The sequence below is a fragment of the Capricornis sumatraensis genome, chromosome 17 (genome assembly GCF_032405125.1).
Source record: "Capricornis sumatraensis isolate serow.1 chromosome 17, serow.2, whole genome shotgun sequence".
Taxonomy (NCBI): Eukaryota; Metazoa; Chordata; class Mammalia; order Artiodactyla; family Bovidae; genus Capricornis; species Capricornis sumatraensis.
Window position 1 is genome coordinate 61,295,760 of NC_091085.1, and position 19,033 is coordinate 61,314,792.

General features: G+C 45.3%; 2 protein-coding genes across 4 annotated transcripts in view; one reads left to right on the forward strand and one right to left on the reverse strand.

Moving 5' to 3' along the window:
* The window catches only part of TCTN1 (tectonic family member 1), a 30,720-nt gene extending 16,974 nt beyond the window's left edge, over positions 1–13,746 (forward strand). Inside the window, exons 7-15 of one of the 3 annotated variants that reach the window (XM_068989666.1) lie at positions 1,003–1,023; positions 5,148–5,291; positions 5,828–5,953; positions 6,350–6,435; positions 7,060–7,200; positions 9,882–10,044; positions 12,093–12,218; positions 12,655–12,799; positions 13,666–13,746. In XM_068989666.1, coding sequence (XP_068845767.1) covers positions 1,003–1,023; positions 5,148–5,291; positions 5,828–5,953; positions 6,350–6,435; positions 7,060–7,200; positions 9,882–10,044; positions 12,093–12,218; positions 12,655–12,798 — 951 coding nt within the window. In that variant the 3' untranslated portion in view covers position 12,799; positions 13,666–13,746. Of the gene's footprint in view, positions 1–776; positions 783–1,002; positions 1,024–5,132; positions 5,292–5,827; positions 5,954–6,349; positions 6,436–7,059; positions 7,201–9,881; positions 10,045–12,092; positions 12,219–12,654 lie in introns of all 3 variants that reach the window. The other 2 variants (XM_068989667.1, XM_068989668.1) reach the window with 2 other exon arrangements.
* Positions 13,742–19,033, reverse strand: part of HVCN1 (hydrogen voltage gated channel 1) — a 31,646-nt gene continuing 26,354 nt past the window's right edge. The window contains exons 6-8 of the mRNA XM_068989669.1: positions 16,550–16,781; positions 14,437–14,549; positions 13,742–14,110 (exon numbers count right to left, since the gene is read on the reverse strand). Coding sequence (XP_068845770.1) covers positions 14,045–14,110; positions 14,437–14,549; positions 16,550–16,781 — 411 coding nt within the window. The 3' untranslated portion in view covers positions 13,742–14,044. The remainder of the gene's footprint in view (positions 14,111–14,436; positions 14,550–16,549; positions 16,782–19,033) is intronic.

Sequence of the window (19,033 nt, forward strand, 5' to 3'; positions counted from 1 at the left end):
GAAGCCTGAACTGAATAGATGGGAGAGGCCACTGGCCCACTTGGTGGGTGACATGGAGGGTCGCAAGAGGAGAAGACATTTCTCAGTGATTAAAAATCATATGATATTGTGAAAGCCCCCATCCCCTTCTGATTTCCTTCTCCTGAGAGGGGAGTGTGGTGATGGTGGCAGGGGGTGAGGGGTTCCATGGCATCTGTATTCATCTGAACTTCACTTTTCAGAATCAAGTTTAATCTTTTCCTCTGCCCACCCTGTCCCTCTTTCTTTCCTTGAAGTCGGCCATCTACGCCTGTGAATTCTTCCAGTTCACGTGACCCCTAGCAGTTGTCCTGTAAACAGTCTCCCAGGCATGCAGGCACAATTCTCTTTCATCTCAGAGCCCCTACCCCGAGACATGTCTACTCAACCCCTTCCCCAAAAGCTCCCATTGGCCTAATAGGGCCTCTTGTGGTTGGAGAAGTGGGATTGGGGGTGTAGGGACAGGAATGGAGGGCGGCAGAGCCCTTCAGGAAGAGAGCCCCGGCCATGCTGGCGAGTCAGGAGCCTGGCCTCCAGGGGGCTCGGGCTAGAGACAGCAAGACCAGGAGACTGTGGAGCCACCTGGGCAGGCGATGGTGTCCTTGCCATGAGGACAGGCACAGCACAAGTGACCAGAAGGAGGGGAGCTTGTCTTCTCTACAGTGTTATGTCACCGATGGTAATGTGAAAAATAACGGATAATTACACTGGAGCATGGAGGCTTCCTGAGCCACTCTCTGTTGGGCTGTGTTGTTGAGCTCCCAGTCTGAAGGAAATGAATATAGAAGGAAAATGTAAAGTTACCTCTCTTATGATGATACAGATACAAAAATATATGGGTGGCAAGCCTTGATTAAGGAAATTCTGTTTTTCTCTTTGAGAAGTCTTTAATAAGAGGAATATGCCCTTTAATGCACCATCTGAAAAAGCAACAACAGTGCTTCTTTTTGTTGTACATAACAAAATTTGTTCTTTTTTATCTAGGTGCCTGGTTCAGGAATAGAGGTAAGAATACATAATGGACTTATTGTCTTACTTTAGAGCCCTTTGAAATGAATACACTTACAGCTGGAAGGGTATCTTACTGCCAGTAACAAAAACATTTGCCAAAAAGCAAGCAGAAATGAAATAGGGAAATTCCTTAGGTAGACCGTTCTTTTATTATCACGAAAGGGTCAGACTTTCCAATTCCTTTAGTTTTTGTAGTCCACACTTGTTCATGTTTAAATGGCCTAGGTGTCTTGACTGACAAGGGGTGTGATTGGCCTCTGTGCCTTCTGGGCATCCCTTGATTTCTTTTTGGCCTCTTGTCACGAGGGCTGGCTAGCTGTCTGTCCAGTGTAGAAGATAGAAAGAAATCTTGTGCCTAGTGAACATACACACCTGTGTAGGAGATGAGCAGTCAGTATAGCTTCCAGGGTTGAGTTGCAGGTAGGTTCTAGTCAAAGCCATGGCCCCAGCTGATGGCCCTGGAGAGCCGTGGTCAGGAGGCTGCGGTCTCTTTGCAGCAATGTCAGAGAGAAAGATGATGGGGTTGTTCTTGTTCTTGGGGTTGTACCCTGCTCCTCCCTGTGAATACCACAGTCCCCAAGGAGGCCAAAGCATTGCCCTTGGCTCCCAGAATTGGTTGGCCTTGGTTCAAAACTCAGCTTTGCTGTTATTTTCTCATATGACACCTGCCTGTCTCCCCAGTTGCAAGTGGGTGGATGGTAGTGTCTGCCCCAGAGGCTTGATGTAAGGCTGGAGGGAGAGAACGCACATAATGTGAGGTCCAGCTCTGGGTAAGGCGTCTGTTGCGCAGGAAGCACTGTGGACCATGGTACCTGCTGCGACTGAGTTCATTACGTCTCTGGACACAAACTTGTGAGGTAGACGTTTGGAAAGGGATAGTCGTCTGACCTTGGACTCCACACTACTGTGTGTGGCCCTGGATCTCCTCATCTGTGAAGGTGCTTTCAAACTTATTTTAGTTACAGTGCTTCTTCAAGTGAAATCTTAAGCAGAGCCTACTTAGTATGTAATACGATTGAATCCAAAGCCCCTGGTTGGAGCAGAGGTGGGTCAGAAACCCTTTACCTGCCCCACTTCCCCATTTTTCTCCTTTCCGGTCCCTTGTGAGGAACACTACAGTTCCCAGGGACCCAGTTTGAGAATCATGTAATAGACTAGCTCTCAAATACCTCTGATCACTAAGAAAGTACTTTTTAAGAAGTTATTTATATTTTAAAATTTTTGGCTGTGCTGGGTCCTCATTGCCTTACATGGGCTTTCTCTAGTTGCAGCAAGCAGGAGCTACTCTCTAGTTGTGGTGTGGAGGGCTTCTCATTGCAGTGGCTTCTTGTGGCTCCTGGGCTCTAGAGCACAGGCCCAAGGGTTGCAGTACATGGGCTTAGTTGCCCCATGGCATGTGGAATCTTCCTGGACCAGGGACTGAACCCGTGTTTTCTGTATTGGCAGGCGGATTCTGCCAGGGAAGTCCTAAAAAGTGCATTTATTATACCATTCAAAGTTGAACTGTCTCTGGGGGCAGCTGCCCTGTCCACCATACAGCGTTGGTACTAGGGCGCGCCTGGAAGGTACTGGGCCCTTCATGGGTTGGGTGTTAATTGAATGACTAAGGACTGATTCAGTCAAGTAGGGAAGACCTATTGTGAGGAATAATGGGTCTTTACTCAAAGGCACGTGCTGTGTGCCAAGTGCTGTCCCACGTGCCCTGTGTGTCTGCAGTCCTTTGGTTGTCCCAGTGATCCTAGGAGGCAGGTCCTGTTGTTGGCACTGTCTGGCACGTGGGTCACAGAGAGATGAATTAGTTTGCCCGAGGCTACACAGCAGGGGAGTACAGAGCTGGGATAAGAAGCCACGCTATCTGGCTCCAGAGACATTATTCTTAGCGATGACTGGACCAGCTCTACCGTGTGCCAAGCCCCAAGTCAGAAGTTTCTCACACGTTTCTCACACGTTCTTTCCTTTGTATCCACGCAGTCAAGCCACAGCATTCTGGACTTCCAGCTCAGATCTCTGTGGCATCAAAGCTCCGAAGGACGTCACCTAATATCATGGATGTGTCTATTTTTTTTTTTTTTTTAATGCAGCTTCTAAAGTCTGTTAGAGGATCAGGAATATAAAAGTTGGATCCAGTCTTCCCACTAATCAAAGCTCATTGTGACTGCTTGGAATTGTTGTCAGTATTTGTTGAACCATCAACAAGAGATTGTCATGGCCCTGTAGTTTTGTTGCTAAGTGGGCTTTAGTTCTTTGCCAGTGGTTACTTTGGGAATGGGATATGATTGAATAGGACATTCAGGAAACCAGAGCAGCCCTCCCATTTTTGTTCTCATGACTGAATGCACGGTGACAGCCTCGCGCAGTTCTTGCCGCTTACACGCTTCTCTCAGTCTTTACAAAGCTAGTTTAAACTGAGCCCTTCGCTTTCTGCCAGTCACACCCACATTCCACGGGGATGGCGCTTGCTTGGCCTTCCAAGGTGTGCGCTTGCTTGGAACACAGTATATCATTGCTGAATCAGGGCATTTCAGATAAAGGAATCCATGGTTATCTTTTGATGACTTTCTTAAGAGCTAATTACCCTATAGCTAATTAACCGGTAGTGTGGAACTCCTGTTATTCAGAGGACTTTCTTTGTGGTGACTGGAGTTGCCAACCTGCAGCTCTGTCGCATGACAGCTCACCTTTGCTTTTGAACAATATCATGTTCTTGTATTAGAGGTTTGACTGTCAAGGGACAGTTGCAGGTCTTCTTGGTCATGGGAACAGAGACATAAGAACTACCTGTTTATCTATAAAATGACAGCTTAAATACTTAGTAATTTTGAATTATAATCAGCATAGTACATGGTTGAGGGCAAAGTTCAAAGCAATATAAACAAACGGACGCAAGTTAGGTTCCCTCCTAAACAGTGGTTTCTAAGAGCAGAGATTTAGAGCAAACGTCAGGCTTGTCTCATGATACAAAGAGGCCAAAATATCCAGAGGTTCAAGCCATTGAAAGGATTGCTTGGTGCTCTGTCACTCCACTGGCGATGCCCTAAGTGAAAAATGTCCTTTAGTAGCGTTGATCTAACCAGGGTTTCTTGATTCTGCTTAAAAAAGTTGTTTCTGTTTTTCTTCCTCATGACCCCACCACGAGTATGTGTGTGTATAAGGGTGTGTGTAGAAGTTGTGTGTAAACTGGGTCAAGCATATATTCAGAGAGGTGGTGGGGGTTTAGGAGGATGGATTCTGGAACTCTGTGAAGAATGTGTACATGCGTGTAGAGAGCAAGTGCATCTATCAGTAGGAGCTGTGGTTGGAGGCGAGAGTGTACGTGTGCCTTTGATGGCATGATGGGAGGTGTGGTGTGTGTTTGGGATATAATTCACTTACCATAAAACTTACCATTTTAAAGTGTACAATTCAATGGGTTTTGGTATATTAGCAAGGTTATGCAGTCATCACCATTATCTAATTCCAGAACATTCTCACCACCCCAGAAAGAAACCCTGTGCTCATTAGCTGTCACTCTTCATTCTACCCCAGCCTTCTCCCCCTGCCCCTGGCAACCACTGTATGTACTTTCTGTCTATGGATTTGCCTGTTCTGGACATTTCATACAGATGGGATCATACAGTACGTGGTCCTTTGTATCTGGCTTCTTTCACTTAGCACCGTGTTCTCAGGATTCATCTATGTTGTTGCATGTGTTAGTGCGTCATTCCTTTTTATGGGTGATTCTTTTTGTGGACAATATCCTTTTGTAGGGCTAGACCACCTTTTATTTGTTCATTCATCAGTTGATGGACATTGGGGTTATTTTCAGTTTGGGGCTCTTATGAATGCTGCTGTGAACATTTGTGTGCATGTTTTTGTGTGAACGTTTTCAGGGGTAATCACTTAACATGTTGGTTACATCCATCTCAGATATTTTCTATGTGAATGTGTGCATGTGTTTACATATAAATAAATATTTGTGTTTTTGCAAGTGTGGAATTCTAGTATGCATATTGTTCTATACTGTGCTTTTCCCTCCTTGGCAGTGTATCTGGAGGTGTGTTTCAAGTTTTACACTATTTTTACCCATTAACTTCCTCTGTTCAGGTGTGTGTTTGGTAACCCAGGACTTCACTTTGCAGGTCCCTATCACAGTTCAGTCCATCGTCATTCGATCTCTAAATAAAACACTAACCCGACTGGAAGACACGGAAATACTGAGGGTATCAAAGCAGGGTGTTGTTGAGGCGGGGCATATTGAAATCTGCACTAACGTCGTTCTTGAGGTAGGCACCCAGTTTGGCTTTGAAAGTTCACTGTCTGTGGCCGGCTCAAGCCAGGTGTGGTCCTGAGGGGTAACTGGCCACCCTCTGGCCCATCCGATGGTATTGCTTTTCTTGTCTTGGCCTCCTGCTTGCCTTTATTCTGTCTCATCAGAGGTTACTTCTTTGTCCCTGAAGTAATCACATGTGATTTTTTCCACAAACCTCATAACTTATAAGCATATATCATAATTTGTTGCTACTGCTGTTGTTTTAACACATTTATCTGCAGAGATAGGCTGCTTACATTCTGCTCAGGCCAGCTGACTTGTACCTTCTATGATTGGGCATGGAAAGGCTCAGATGCCCCTGTCAGTGGGGGCTGGTGCTGAGCTAATACCTCCCATAATCCGGTTGGACAGGAGAGACACGCTTCTCTCTCTGCATGAGAAGTGGGAAGGGATAGCCTCTTAGATGTATATTTTGTTAATGTGAGTTATTAATACAGCTATGGAAACATATTGGGAACAGATGTATCTGAAGTATCCTTTTGTTTTTAGGTGACATACAGCCTCACATATACAGATGCAGGTGAGGTAATAAAAGCTGATCTCTTTCTTCTTCTGGGAGCAGTGAGCAGTGCAATGGTTCCACTCCAGCAAAAGTTTGAAATTTATTTTATTCAGGTAAGTTTGATCAGTTTTCATATAAGTATCAATAACTGCCAAGTATAAAGAAATCATGAATTAGTGAAAAAAAAATCTCAAATTAGAAGTATTACTACCACCATTTGTTTGGAACAAAGGGCTCACATGTAGCCTGTGGAAGCTTGTCACAAAATCCAGCCAGAGTCCTTGTGTCTTTTCCACTTGGGAGTAAGCTTCTCCTCCCTGTAAGCTTGTTCTTATACAGCATGATGTACGCCTACACTCCAGAGATATATTTATAGTTCTGAGTAGGGGGAGAAATTCTTTCATTGGCTGGTAATCCCAGATTTCATTATGAAAACCATTTCATTTTCCCTCTGCCATTTCCTTATTAAAATGAGAATTACTTGGGGGCATTTCTGCACTCTCTTTCAGCAAAACACAAAGCCAGTTCCTCTCAGTGGAAACCCTGGTTATGTGGTGGGGCTCCCGTTAGTTGCCGGATTCCAGCCTCAGAAGGGGTATCCTTTTTGGATCTATAGAGAAGCTTCATTTCCCTGTCCGTGCATGTGGGCTGCACTTCTGATTGCTGAGGGTCCTGAGGGCTGGAGAGGCTGGTCTCGGCCAGAGCTGCCTTCAGGGGGCTTGACCTGCACAGCAGGCAGGGCTGTGTGGAGCCTGATGGGGTGGGACAGCGTGGCCCAGGGGACTGGCAGTGTCTTACAGTGAAAGCCTTCAGACAGAAGGGTTGACAGACGTTTAGAGGTATTTGATTTTACACTTAAACTGAGACTGTTAAATTAGTGGTTTTGAAAATGTGGAATCAATTTTGAAGGGCCAGTTTCTGAGGATTTTTCTTCTGAGGTTCTCCTAATCAAGGAAAACAGTTACAACTATTTTTCCTTCTCCTGGGAAATAACTGTCAAAATCCCCAAGGCCTAGGGAAGGGGTATTTGGGTCTCACTCAGATCTCATCAGAGAAGGCAATGGCACCCCACTCCAATACTCTTCCCTGGAAAATCCCATGGACGGAGGAGCCTGGAAGGCTACAGTCCATGGGGTCTCTGAGGGTGTCACACACGTGACACCATCTCCTAAGAATCTGCTGCTTCAGTACCGGGCAACTCCCTTAACCTTCTGTGAATGTCTGGGATCATTCAGACCACGAATAGATACGGACAATTTACTCTTCTTCGTAGCACAACTGAGCAAGACTGCTTAGCAGTAGAGGGGATCCGGGCCCCGGTATTATTTGGTTACAACATGCAGTCTGGCTGTAAACTCAGGTAAGAGAGTAGCTTGCTTCTGTTGGAGCCTATTTTCATTGATCAAAAAAACCACAAAAACATTCTTACTCTTCCCATGGTTTTCCCTGTGTTCTCCCACTGTACCTTTATATATATATATATATAATTTTTATTGGAGTATAGTTGATTTACAATGTTGTGTTAGTTTCAGGTATACAGCAAAGTGAGTCATTATACATATATCCCATCTTTTTAATTTTCCCATGTAGGTCATTACAGAGTATTGATTAGAATTCCCTGTGCTATACAGTAGGTCCTTGTTAGTTATCTAGCCCTTCTCATTTTAATCAAAACTCTGCATCAGCGGACAAGCTCATTAGCATATTATTAGTGGGTAGCAGCAATAGTAACAATAATTTATTTTACAATGATGCGGTTTCTGGTTTTCTAATTTTAATTCTCATAACCATAAACTATTTGTCATGATTCAAATGAAAATTGTTAAAACCCTTTTTGCTTATCAGATATGGCAGAGTAAAAATATCAAGGCTTTGTATGTTTTATCTTTTTATTGTCAAACATAATGTAAATGTTGAACAGCTCTGTGTGGCTTGTTCTAAAGACAGCACTTCTTAACCTTCATTTTCCCTATCCCAGAATCCCAGAGGCAATCACTTTCAACTCTTATGGTTGAGTTTTTGAAAATTTGTCCCCAAATTTTTAAATAACCCATATATAATGCTTCTTCATTTTTCTGGTTTTATGACTTTTGTTTTTATTTTTTTATTCAGGTATAAAGTTGATTTATAGTGTTTCAGGTGTAAAGCAAAGTTATTCAGTTATATTCTTTTCAGATTCTTTTCCATTATAGGTTATTATCAGAAAAGGCAATGGCACCCCTACTCCAGTACTCTTGCCTGGAAAATCCCATGGACGGTGGAGCCTGGTAGGCTGCAGTCCATGGGGTCGCTAAGAGTCAGACACAACTGAGCGACTTCACTTTCACTTTCCACTTTCATGCATTGGAGAAGGCAATGGCAGCCCATTCCAGTGTTCTTGCCTGGAGAATCCCAGGGATGGGGGAGCCTGGTGGGCTGCTGTCTATGGGTCGCACAGAGTCAGACACGACTGAAGCGACTTAGCAGCAGCAGCAACAGCAAATCCTTGTTTATTTTCTTATGACTATTAATTTGAGTTCCCACTATGGGAGATGAAGATTTGGCTTTTTCTCTTTTGGTCCCCTACCCCACAAGCAACTTGCTTCCCATCCTTATATCTCCCCAGGGTATCTACATCATTATTTTGGTTAGACCAGAATTCACCATTTACATTATTCTGATCGTGTTAGATTAGCATTTCTGAAAGGAGGTTCTGTGGGGATACATTTCTATAATGTCAGCAGGGGTAAGTCTGTGGTTTAATATTTTGGGAAACACCAAATTAAAGTTCAAAACATGATTCCTTACTAAGTAAGCACTTCTCAGAGTCTTTAGTAATGTCAGTGTACTTCAACGGGGACATGAGTATGTAATATTTCTCAAATGTTTGGCCATGGAACCTTTCTTGTACAGAGCTTCTCCATGGAATATAGTTTGGGAAACTTTGTTTTGGATTCATCTCCCTGGCTAACCAAAATTTCACAAAGTGAGAGACACTTTAACTTCAAATAATCCCCTTTTTGGAGAGTGAGAAAAGAAACTAGAGAGAATATGTGTATTGTTGAGGAATGTAAAAATAAAAAAAAAAACACTGCAGGTACAGTATTCTGTAATTAGAGATATTATGGGTACTAACACTGTTCTTGATGAAAGTGATAGAGGAGAGTGAAAAAGTTGGCTTAAAGCTCAACATTCAGAAAACTAAGATCATGGCATCTGGTCCCATCACTGCATGGCAAATAGATGGGGAAACAGTGGAAACAGTGACTGACTTTATTTTTGGGGGCTCCAGAATCACTGCAGATGGTGATTGCAGCCATGAAAGTAAAGGATGCCTACTCCTTGGAAGGAAAGTTGTGACCAACCTAGACAGCATATTGAAAAGCAGAGATATTACTTTGCCAATAAAGGTCCGTCTAGTCAAGGCTATGGTTTTTCCAGTGGTCATGTATGGATGTGAGAGTTGGACTGTGATGAAAGCTGAGCACCAAAGAATTGATGCTTTTGAACTGTGGTGTTGGAGAAGACTCTTGAGAGTCCCTTGGACTGCAAGGAGATCCAACCAGTCCATTCTGAAGGAGATTAGTCCTGGGTGTTCACTGGAAGGACTGATGCTGAAGCTGAAACTCCAATACTTTGGCCACCTCATGTGAAGAGTTGACTCATTGGAAAAGACCCTGATGCTGGGAGGGATTGGGGACAGGAGGAGAAGGGGACGACCGAGGATGTGATGGCTGGATGGCATCACTGACTCGATGGACATGAGTTTGAGTGAACTCTGGGAGTTGGTGATGGACAGGGAGGCCTGGCGTGCTGTGATTCATGAGGTCGCAAAGAGTCAGACACGACTGAGCGACTGAACTGAACACTGTATTAAAGTGAGGTATTTGGCAGATGTAACATAAAGATGTCTAATACCTGAGACAGATGCCCTTGTTTCTTATTTTTAGTACTTTTTTGTGCTAGAGAAATGTCATAATTAAACATGACCTTGACATTTATTAAGAAAAAACTGTAGGTTTGAACAATCACCTCATTTGACCTCATTCTTCTTCCCAAAAGACTGACCAAAGCTCTCACATGTCAGCTGGTGGCGCAGAAGATGAAGAGCCTGCTAAAGGGTCAGGGCTTCCCAGACTATGTGGCCCCTTTTGGAAATTCCCAGGCCCAGGATGTGCTGGACTGGGTGCCCGTCTATTTCATCACCCAGACGTCACATGTGAAGGTAAAGGGGGAGAAGCTCAAGGCCACTTGCTGGTGGTCTCCAGCGTGCACCTGCCCCTCTCACTGTGGGGAGACGGAGGCAGGGGGTACCTGTTAAGAGGGAGAGTGGCTGTGGGTGGGAGTTTGGACTTTGTTATCAGATGGGCCTGGATCTTGAATACTGATTTTGCCCCTAGTTAGCAGTGATTCAGCCAGTGATCTTACCGGTTTGAGCCTCTTTTTCCTCATAGCTGTATTACTGCCCTCAGGGCTTGTTGAGAGTTAAAATCGGGTAATATTAATGGTGCCTAGTGGTCTCTCTATAAATGGGGACCACTACCAGTCACCATCCTGTTCCTTGTTGGTGTTATGCAAGGTTTCTCTAGGTATCATGATATGATAGGTGAAGTAGACTGTTTTAGTAAGACTTCCTCCCATCTGCAGAGCTGTCCTATCCATTGTTCCCTGGTCTATAAAAGCACTCCACTCATGAGAGCTTTCAATTCTAAAGTTCCCAGAAGAGTTTAATGGAAATTGACATCCTACAAATAGGTTCCAGATCACATGTGGTTCTCCTGCCCACCTTTTTCTTTTGTCTCAGCAGTCAGAGTGTGGGCTGGCCCCGTCAGCGGAGGCGTGCTCTCCATCTTTATCCTTTAATTGCCCGGCTTTTTCATGTCACCGTTTCTTCAGGCCTCTCATTATCTGCTTAGCACATTTATAGCATGGGGACAACGGGGTGAGGACTAGCTCACTAGCTCCGATCCCACCATCCCCAATGAGTCCCCAGCAGAGACCCGTGTTTACTCAGTCCCTGCGGTTCAGCTAAGTCTTGGCTCAGCTCTGCTGCCTCAGTGAACCAGGCAGTTTGCTCCCAGCTTCTTGCAGATGGGTTAAGATGTCCAGTTGTTACTTCTCCCTCAGAAGGGAAGACACAAGTTGTGGCGGGAGAGGCAGCAGCATGCACGCAAGCACTGTCGGGGTCTGTGCCAGTCGGGAGCTTAGAGGGCCCAGGGCAGGTTTCATCCCAGCCTTCTAGGCAGAGCCGACACAAGGGCATCTGCTGGGCTCAGGTGACACCAGCTGCATGTTGCATCTTCTAATGACAGGATATTCTCAAGGATTTTTGAGCCTGCAAATTTCTTAAGAGACAGTGCTAAGCCAAGGCATTCCACCCTTGCCTTTTCAGCCGGCACCAAATTTAGGAGGTATGCTAGCTTTGCATGCCCCAAAGAAATGTATTTTAAAAAACTTTTCATTGTGGAAAATTTTCACACATACATAGACAAAAAGTAGAATACTCCAGTGGAATTCCATCTCCCTATCAGGCAGCTTTAACACATTTGCCAACTGAAGAAACTGTAAAGACAGGAAAGAGGTCTGGAAGGCCCCCTTCACATGTTCCCCTTAGGGCTGAGCAAACAAAGATCCTGGGGCAGAGGTCTCAGGCCCAGCTCCCAGTGTCCAGGCCAGCACTGGGCAGCTCCATTGTGGCACCAGTCCTCGACTGAGAGTGAGAGTTAACTTCTTTAAAAACTTAAGACAGCGCCTGTATACCCCGATGTAACATCTTAATTGCCAACCAGTGAAATCAGATAAGTGAAAAGGACGGACTTGAATTTCCTCTAAGTACATTTTAACATGATATGCGGTCAGGTTTAATTTCTGACTTAATAATACTATATTCCCTTTCCTCCTCCCCCCATGCCAACTCCTTTCCTAAAGAATCTGAGGTAGATGTAAATGGGTGGGTGCAGTTAGACCTGTCGGCCCTGGAGGGTCCATAGTTGGGGGTACAACTCCCAGGTAATGCTGGTCTCTTTAGAAACAGGAAGGGCTGGAAGAATTATGCTTTAGGTGTTAAAATTTTTTTGGAGCATTGAGTACTTTTAAAATACATGCTGCTTCTAAGCTGTTTTTATCTGAACTTCCAGAGTCTATTCATTCTCTTGTTCAGAACATTTTGTAATATGGGAAACATTTTATAATTAAAACTCTGCTGAACTGCAGATTAAGTTTGACTTAAGGTTGTACAATACTCAAATTGATTAATGGCATATTATTGTACAGGATTCCTGCCAGCTCCCAGTGGCTTTGACGGTAGAAGTGAAGTGGACTAAATACGGATCCTTATTGAACCCACAGGCCAAAATAGTCAATGTAACTGCAAATCTAATTTCATCTTCCTTTCCTGAGGTAGGCCTAATTTTAAAGATGCAAGACTCAAGGCCAGACAAAACTCAACTGTGATAGGTGAAATTTATTATTTTGTAAAAAATAATTAAAATTTAAACAATCTGGATTCTTAGAACAATCTAGCAGTCATTGTTTACTTAGAGGAAAAGCCTCCACTGAACAAAATGGTTTTGTTCACATTTGCATTCTTGTTTAGATTTGATCTTTAAAATTCTTGTCAGAATTGAGTTATGCATGACATCAGTGTGTGAGGGACAACCTGAGTGAAAACTGTCTCTCTCCTCTGAGTTAGTGACTGATGAGCCCTCCATGTACCTATCAGATTCATGAACTGACAGCTATTGGGTGAGGAAGGGCATGGAAGCTTGTCCCATCTTTGTTATCCTGATAGCACACTGGAGGGCAGGGCTTGCATTATTCTGATTTTGTATTACAGACCAGCTCAGGAAATGAAAGGATGATTCTTATTTCCACTGCGGTTACTTTTGTGGATGTGTCTGCCCCTGCAGAGGCAGGCTTCAGAGCTCGGCCAACCATCAACGCCAGGCTGCCCTTTAATTTCTTCTTCCCATTTGTTTGATGTAAGTCGTTAAATAAGGAAACTACACCATATCTGCAGAATTCAGCACGTGTGGGGCCCACGGTCCCTCGGAGACATTCCACTTTATTATAACCCTTGAGATTGCCCCCAGACCAGCACACTTCCTCTCCACTCACTTCCCTCCTCTCGGCTCCCTTCGGGAATGTCCTTCTAGTTGGTCTGACATTAGAAGAGGGCATCATCTGGTCTTAGCCAGTTCCAGTATTCTCAACACATAGGTCATATGTGGAAACCAAGTTGCACCTTTGAGAAGACACGAGGACAGACCTTCAAGTAGTGCAGGCGTTGAGGGTTTATCCAGTTTATTCATCCCCTGCTTTAAATGTGAGTTATTTTTAAAATATTATTTTTCATTCAGGTTTTCTTCCTTTTCAGGTCCTGCTGAAATGTGTACAAAAATAGCAAATTGTTTAAAATCATGCGAGTAGAGGACAAGGCCTTACAAGGGGATCTTCCCCCAAATGTCATGTTAATTCCAGTGGCGTCCTGGGTCTAATTGCCACTTCTGTACCAGGCACCGGAGCTAGCTTGCTCTCCAGTTAGTGGGCTGGTCTGGGATGCCACCAAGTGATTCCAAGCAGTTGAAGCTGGAAAGGATCTAGTAGGAGGGCCCGAGGGAAGGAGAGAGTTTATTTTATACATTAATTGTACAGTAACTGAGGAAAATGTCAGGTGGCAGAACTAGGTGGAGCCAGCTAAAAGCTGGAGGATGCAGAGGAGGGGGCTGGGTACTCGAGAATGGCCTCCTTGGGGGAAATTGTGGTTAGCTATTTAGAACAGCTTGGACATGTAAAAGACTTCTAGAATGTGCTGATAGCTAAGATAGCTTTCTTTTTTGTTTTTCAGAGTGTTCATATGAAAGGATGTACTGATCCCTCAATATACATGTGAAAAGTGAAAACTGTGCGTTTGATGAGATTAAATTTTATATACAGCTAGTAATTGTCCAGCTTGTTCATTTTCAAGCAAGAGTAAAGTGTTCCAACATGAGAAAAAATATAGTTTATGATACATTTGTTACACAGTGTGGGGTGGGACATTCTCAGTCACACCAAGGAAGAAATAGAGCCTCTAAAAGGCTGTGTCCTCCAGGATCCGAGCCGGCAGCAGTGAGGCAAAGCCATCAAACCAGAGCTCTCCCCGACATGGCCCCAGAGGGGCAGCTGTCTTCCTTGTCACAAGCCCATGAGGCAGGTCTTCCCTTTGAGCTGGAGAAGGTGTGCGTCTAGTTCACCTCCCCAAGAAGTCCATGCTGTCTCAATAGCTTGTTAAGTCTCTCAATTTCTTGTTCCTGTTATTACAAAAGCAGACGAATAACCGAATTTACCTTCTGAGCCTCCCCAGGCACATACTGGGCCACAGAGCTGAATGAAAACCACACTCCTCATGGAAATCACTTAGTCGGGGCCCAATAGTGACAGCAGAGAGGAGAGACACTAGAGGAGGGGGTTTCCTGGCGAACCTGCAGGGGGGGAGGCAGTGCCTGAGCTGAATCTGAAAGGACAAGGAAGCCTGACCCAGGGAAGGTGGGGCTCTGGGCTAACGGCCCCACGAGAGCAGAGGCCTGGCTGGGAGAGAACAATCTGTAAACAGAGGGTGTTTTCCCAAGCGCCTTACCTTCTCAGAGCAGCTGAATTCAAGGTGCTGTATCTTGGTGGCCAGTTGTATGTTTATCTGTTTTAACCTTAACAGTTGCCGTTCTGAACGTGTCTTAACCGAGATAATTATCCCTGAAAAATAATGGTGAGGGTCTCCATGATACCAGTTTCTATTTAACCACCTGGGAAAAAACCCTGTATTCCTTATAAATGTATACAGTTGGGAAGAGCAGTGACAAGTAAAACAATCATGGCTTAACTAGGAGGGTCAGGTTTTTCATTTCTGAGCTACTCAGTACCCAGCTGAGACATACTTCTTCAGCTTGCCTGGTGTGAAAAATCCTTAAAAATAATCACTGACCAGATGAGGGTTAAGCTCCTTAAGGGACCTTGTTCATAACAGTTCTGCTACTTAGCAGCAGTTGCTCAGGAGGCACTAAGTACAAGTCTGGAAATGCTCAAGCTTGGGGCTGTCACTCTCCCCACTTTCTGCCTCCAGGGCTATGGCCAGTTTAGTTGTCAGGCACTAACCTGAACCCTGGTTGGGGCAGGGCACCCTGATGCCCACACCACAGTGGGGACAGAGCTCCCCAATGCCCACACAACAGTGGGGATGAGGCCTTAAAGCCTGTGCTGCAGTGGGGCTATTCTGCCCCCTTCCAAGTGTGAGTGACCGAGTCTGGACCATCACCCATGTATGTGGTGCCCACTAGGCCTGGAAGCAGCCATTCCTGGTTCACAGTGTTCCTGACTGTCCCACCGAGTCTGGTTTAGCCTATGTTCAGTCATGCTGAAATCTGATAGCAGTGTAATAATGGGCAGTAGCTAGTCCTCCTACACCTCGCAGCCATTTTTTTTTTTTTAAGACAAAATGAACACTTTTCATAACAATGTGATGTGAAGAGTGCTGGGTAGTAGCTGGTTCACGAGTCATTTATAGTCTGTCAGAGTCTAGCTACCTCACATAACCTTTGCACACAGTATGTTTCTGTCCAAAAAAAATCAGTCAGCATAAGCATCTTCCACATTATCCGAAAAGCTTCCTTTATTTCCTTTGACAGAACCCAAATAAATGTTCTTAATAGGCTTTACTCTAAATCACTAGATCTGAACTGGCAGGTTCCAAAGCCCACGGTGCCCGACAGAGCCGCTGCACAGGTCCTTACCCTGCCGGGTGGCACCCAACACAGAAGGTGCCTTGGGACTCACTGCACCTGGCAGGGGACAGGCCCGCCTCCAGCAGGCCTCACTGTTGCTCACTTGGTCTCCTGACAACCACCCACAGCCCATCGGCTTGGGCCCTAGTCCAGGGATTCCCAAACCTGCTGGACACCAATCACCTGGGAGTGCTTCACGAACAGACACCCCGCCTGGGCTCCTCTGCACCAGACTTGCCACTTAGAGCGCTGAGAGTGATTCTGACTCGGCAGGTCCACAGACGGGCATTCACTAACAGCTGAACCACTGACCAGTCACTGAGTCCACATCAAATCACAACACAAACAGCTGCTCTGAAACAGGCTCCCCACACCAGCAGGGAGTGTGTGAGGAACAGGACCTGTGCCTAAAATCCGAGAAAGTGGTGTTTCCCCCAGCGTGTTCTCCAGAGCCAGAGTCTACAGCAGGCTGACAGGTGTTATTTCCTCCCAGTGTCAACTTGGAAAACCACTACGGTTCTCAGAGCCTTCATCGTGCTCGCTCGTGTTGTGATTTTCTCCAAGCCAGCAGAATCTAATGTACAGTGTTTCTCAGCTTCCTTGCTCCCCTCCCTGATGGCTTCCCTCCCAAGGTGGGATGGGGTTTGATAAAACACTCTTCAGGAAACACCTCGTGAGAAACAAAAGTACTTTGGCAGCAGATCAGGGATTGGTCTATAACCCTTTTTATTAACATCTTTCATTAATCATGAAAATAGAGCCTAAAGGAGAAGGGCCCTTCCTCTCAGAGCACATGTGCTGGTGTCCATTTGTAACCACAGAGGTGGCAGTGGGACACCAGAGCAGACCGTTTCATGTTTCTCTTGGCTGCCAGGAGAAGGACCGGGGGCTCTGCGCCCCTTCCAGGCTCTACCCACTGTCCCACCCCCCACCCCCCACCCCCAGCTCCCCGGCTCAGGCATGCAGGGGACATACCATTGATGATCCGGGCCACCCGCCACAGCCGGAGCAGGATTAGCAGTCCCAGAGCCTCGAATTCATGCTCCCGGAACAGGAGGACGATGTCGAGGATGAAGGAAATGACCACCACGATGGCGTCCAGGATCTCAAACTTGTGGTGAAAGAACTCCAAGCGGAAGACCAATATTTTAAAGAAAATCTCCGTCATGAAAAAGGTCAGTATAGCAAGGCTCATATAGTGGAACACCTGAAGGGGACAAGGAGACACATGAGTGTAGACACAGGCTGATCACGGGCTGAGCTGGTTCACACGGATGAGCCAGCTTTGAATGTACCTGCCCAGTCACCAGAAAGAATCCATTCCCTTCACCAATCCCGCATTCCTGCCAGCACCAGGCACTGGTTTCAGGCTCCAGCTGTAGCTGGGAACAGCACAGACATTGCTTCCTGCAGGGCAATGAGGCAATGGCAGAACTGAAAATATCCACCATGCCCTTTGGCCCAGTGGCTACACTGCTGGGAATTTATCATACAGCTAAGTTCACATGGGCACAAAGACAGTAAGGATATTTACTGCAGCACTATTTGCAGAACAGACGATTTTCTTCATTGTTTGTAGAACATCAGAAATGTTCTGTGAGGCCATGGGAAACCTTAGTTTAGAGCTAAGATGGCGCCTGGCGGAAGAGATGAGGGCGTGGTGGAAGTTGTCAAAACTTTTGATTGGCTCTCTTGATTTCCATGCACATGGACAGCACGTGATCACCATAGACTCCTGTTACAATGAAGCTCAGGACGACTTGACCTTTAACGTGATTGGTGCAACTATGGTATATTAAGATTTGACCTTTAATGTGATTGGTGCAACTACGGAAAGTCCCTCCCAAACCCCCCCCCTTGCTTGCCTATATAAACCAAGAGTTTGTGGCAATAAAGCGGAAGTGCTTAGACGGAAGCCCTGACGAGTGTGATTGTCTCTCGCCTGCAGAGGGGCTGGGTTGGCGGACAGCAGGCTCACATCTTCTCGGGACCCATCAGCTGTGCTGAGGGAAGTTCCACTGCCTCTCTCTTTCTGCAGAGCGCCCCCCGTGATGTTCATTAGACTAGGGTCCTTTTAAAAGCATTTTGGTACTTCCTCGTGGAGTACTACACAGTTGTTCAAAAGACCAAGGCTGATCCATAAGTATTTACTAGAAATGATCACCAAGGTGGATGATAAATGAAGAGAGTTCCCAGATCTAGATTTATAAATACTAGTCTTCACTAAAGTAACCATTTCCATTGTGGGGCAGGGAAAGTATGAAGAGAGCTGAGACATCATCCTGGCCCAAAGAGGCTCACAGTGACCAAATCTGGGACCATTTGAAACTGAACACTGGAAAGAATGACTGTGTTCTTGTGATACACACTAAGAAAGGCAATGCCAAAGAATGCTCAAACTACCGCACAGTTGCACTCATCTCACACACTAGTAGAGTAATGCTCAAAATTCTCCAAGACAGGCTTCAACAGTACATGAACTGTGAATTTCCAGATGATCAAGCTGGATCTAGAAAAGGCAGAGGAACCAGAGATAAAATTGCCAACATCCATTGGATCACTGAAAAAGCATGAAAGTTCCAGAAAAACATTTACTTCTGCTTTATTGACTATGCCAAAGCCTTTGCCTGTGTGGATCACAACAAACTGTGGAAAATTCTTAAAGAGATGGGAATACAAGACCACTTGACCTGCCTCTTGAGATATCTGTATTCAGGTCAAGAAGCAATAGTTAGAACCGGACATGGAACAACAGACTGGTTCCAAATAGGAAAAGGAGTACATCAAGGCTGTATATTGTCACCCTGCTAATTCAACTTATATGCAGAGTGCATATGTGAAATGCCGGGCTGGATGAAGCACAAGCTGGAATCAAGATTGCCGGGAGAAATATCGATAACCTCAGATACGCAGCTGATACCACCCTTACAGCAGAAAGCGAAGAACTAAAGAGCCTCTTGATGAAAGTGAAAGAGGAGAGTGAAAAAGTTGGCTTAAAGCTCAACATTCAGAAAACAAAGATCATGGCATCCGGTCCCATCACTTCATGGCAAATAGATGGGGAAACAGTGGAAACAGTGGCAGACTTTATTTTGGGGGGCTCCAAAATCACTGCAGATGGTGACTGTGGCCATGAAATTAAAAGACGCTTGCTCCTTGGAAGAAAAGCTATGACCAACCTAGACAGCATATTAAAAAGCAGAGACATTACTTTGCCAACAAAGATCTATCTCATCAAAGCTATGGTTTTTCCAGTAGTCATGTAGGGATGTGAGAGCTGGACTATAAAGAAAGCTGAACGCCAGAGAATTGATGCTTTTGAACTGTGGTGTTGGAGAAGACTCTTGAGAGTCTCTTGGACTGCAAGGAGATCCAACCAGTCCACCCTAAAGGAGATCAGTCCTGAGTATTCACTGAAAGGACTGATGCTGAAGCTGAAACTCCCAATATTTTGGCCAC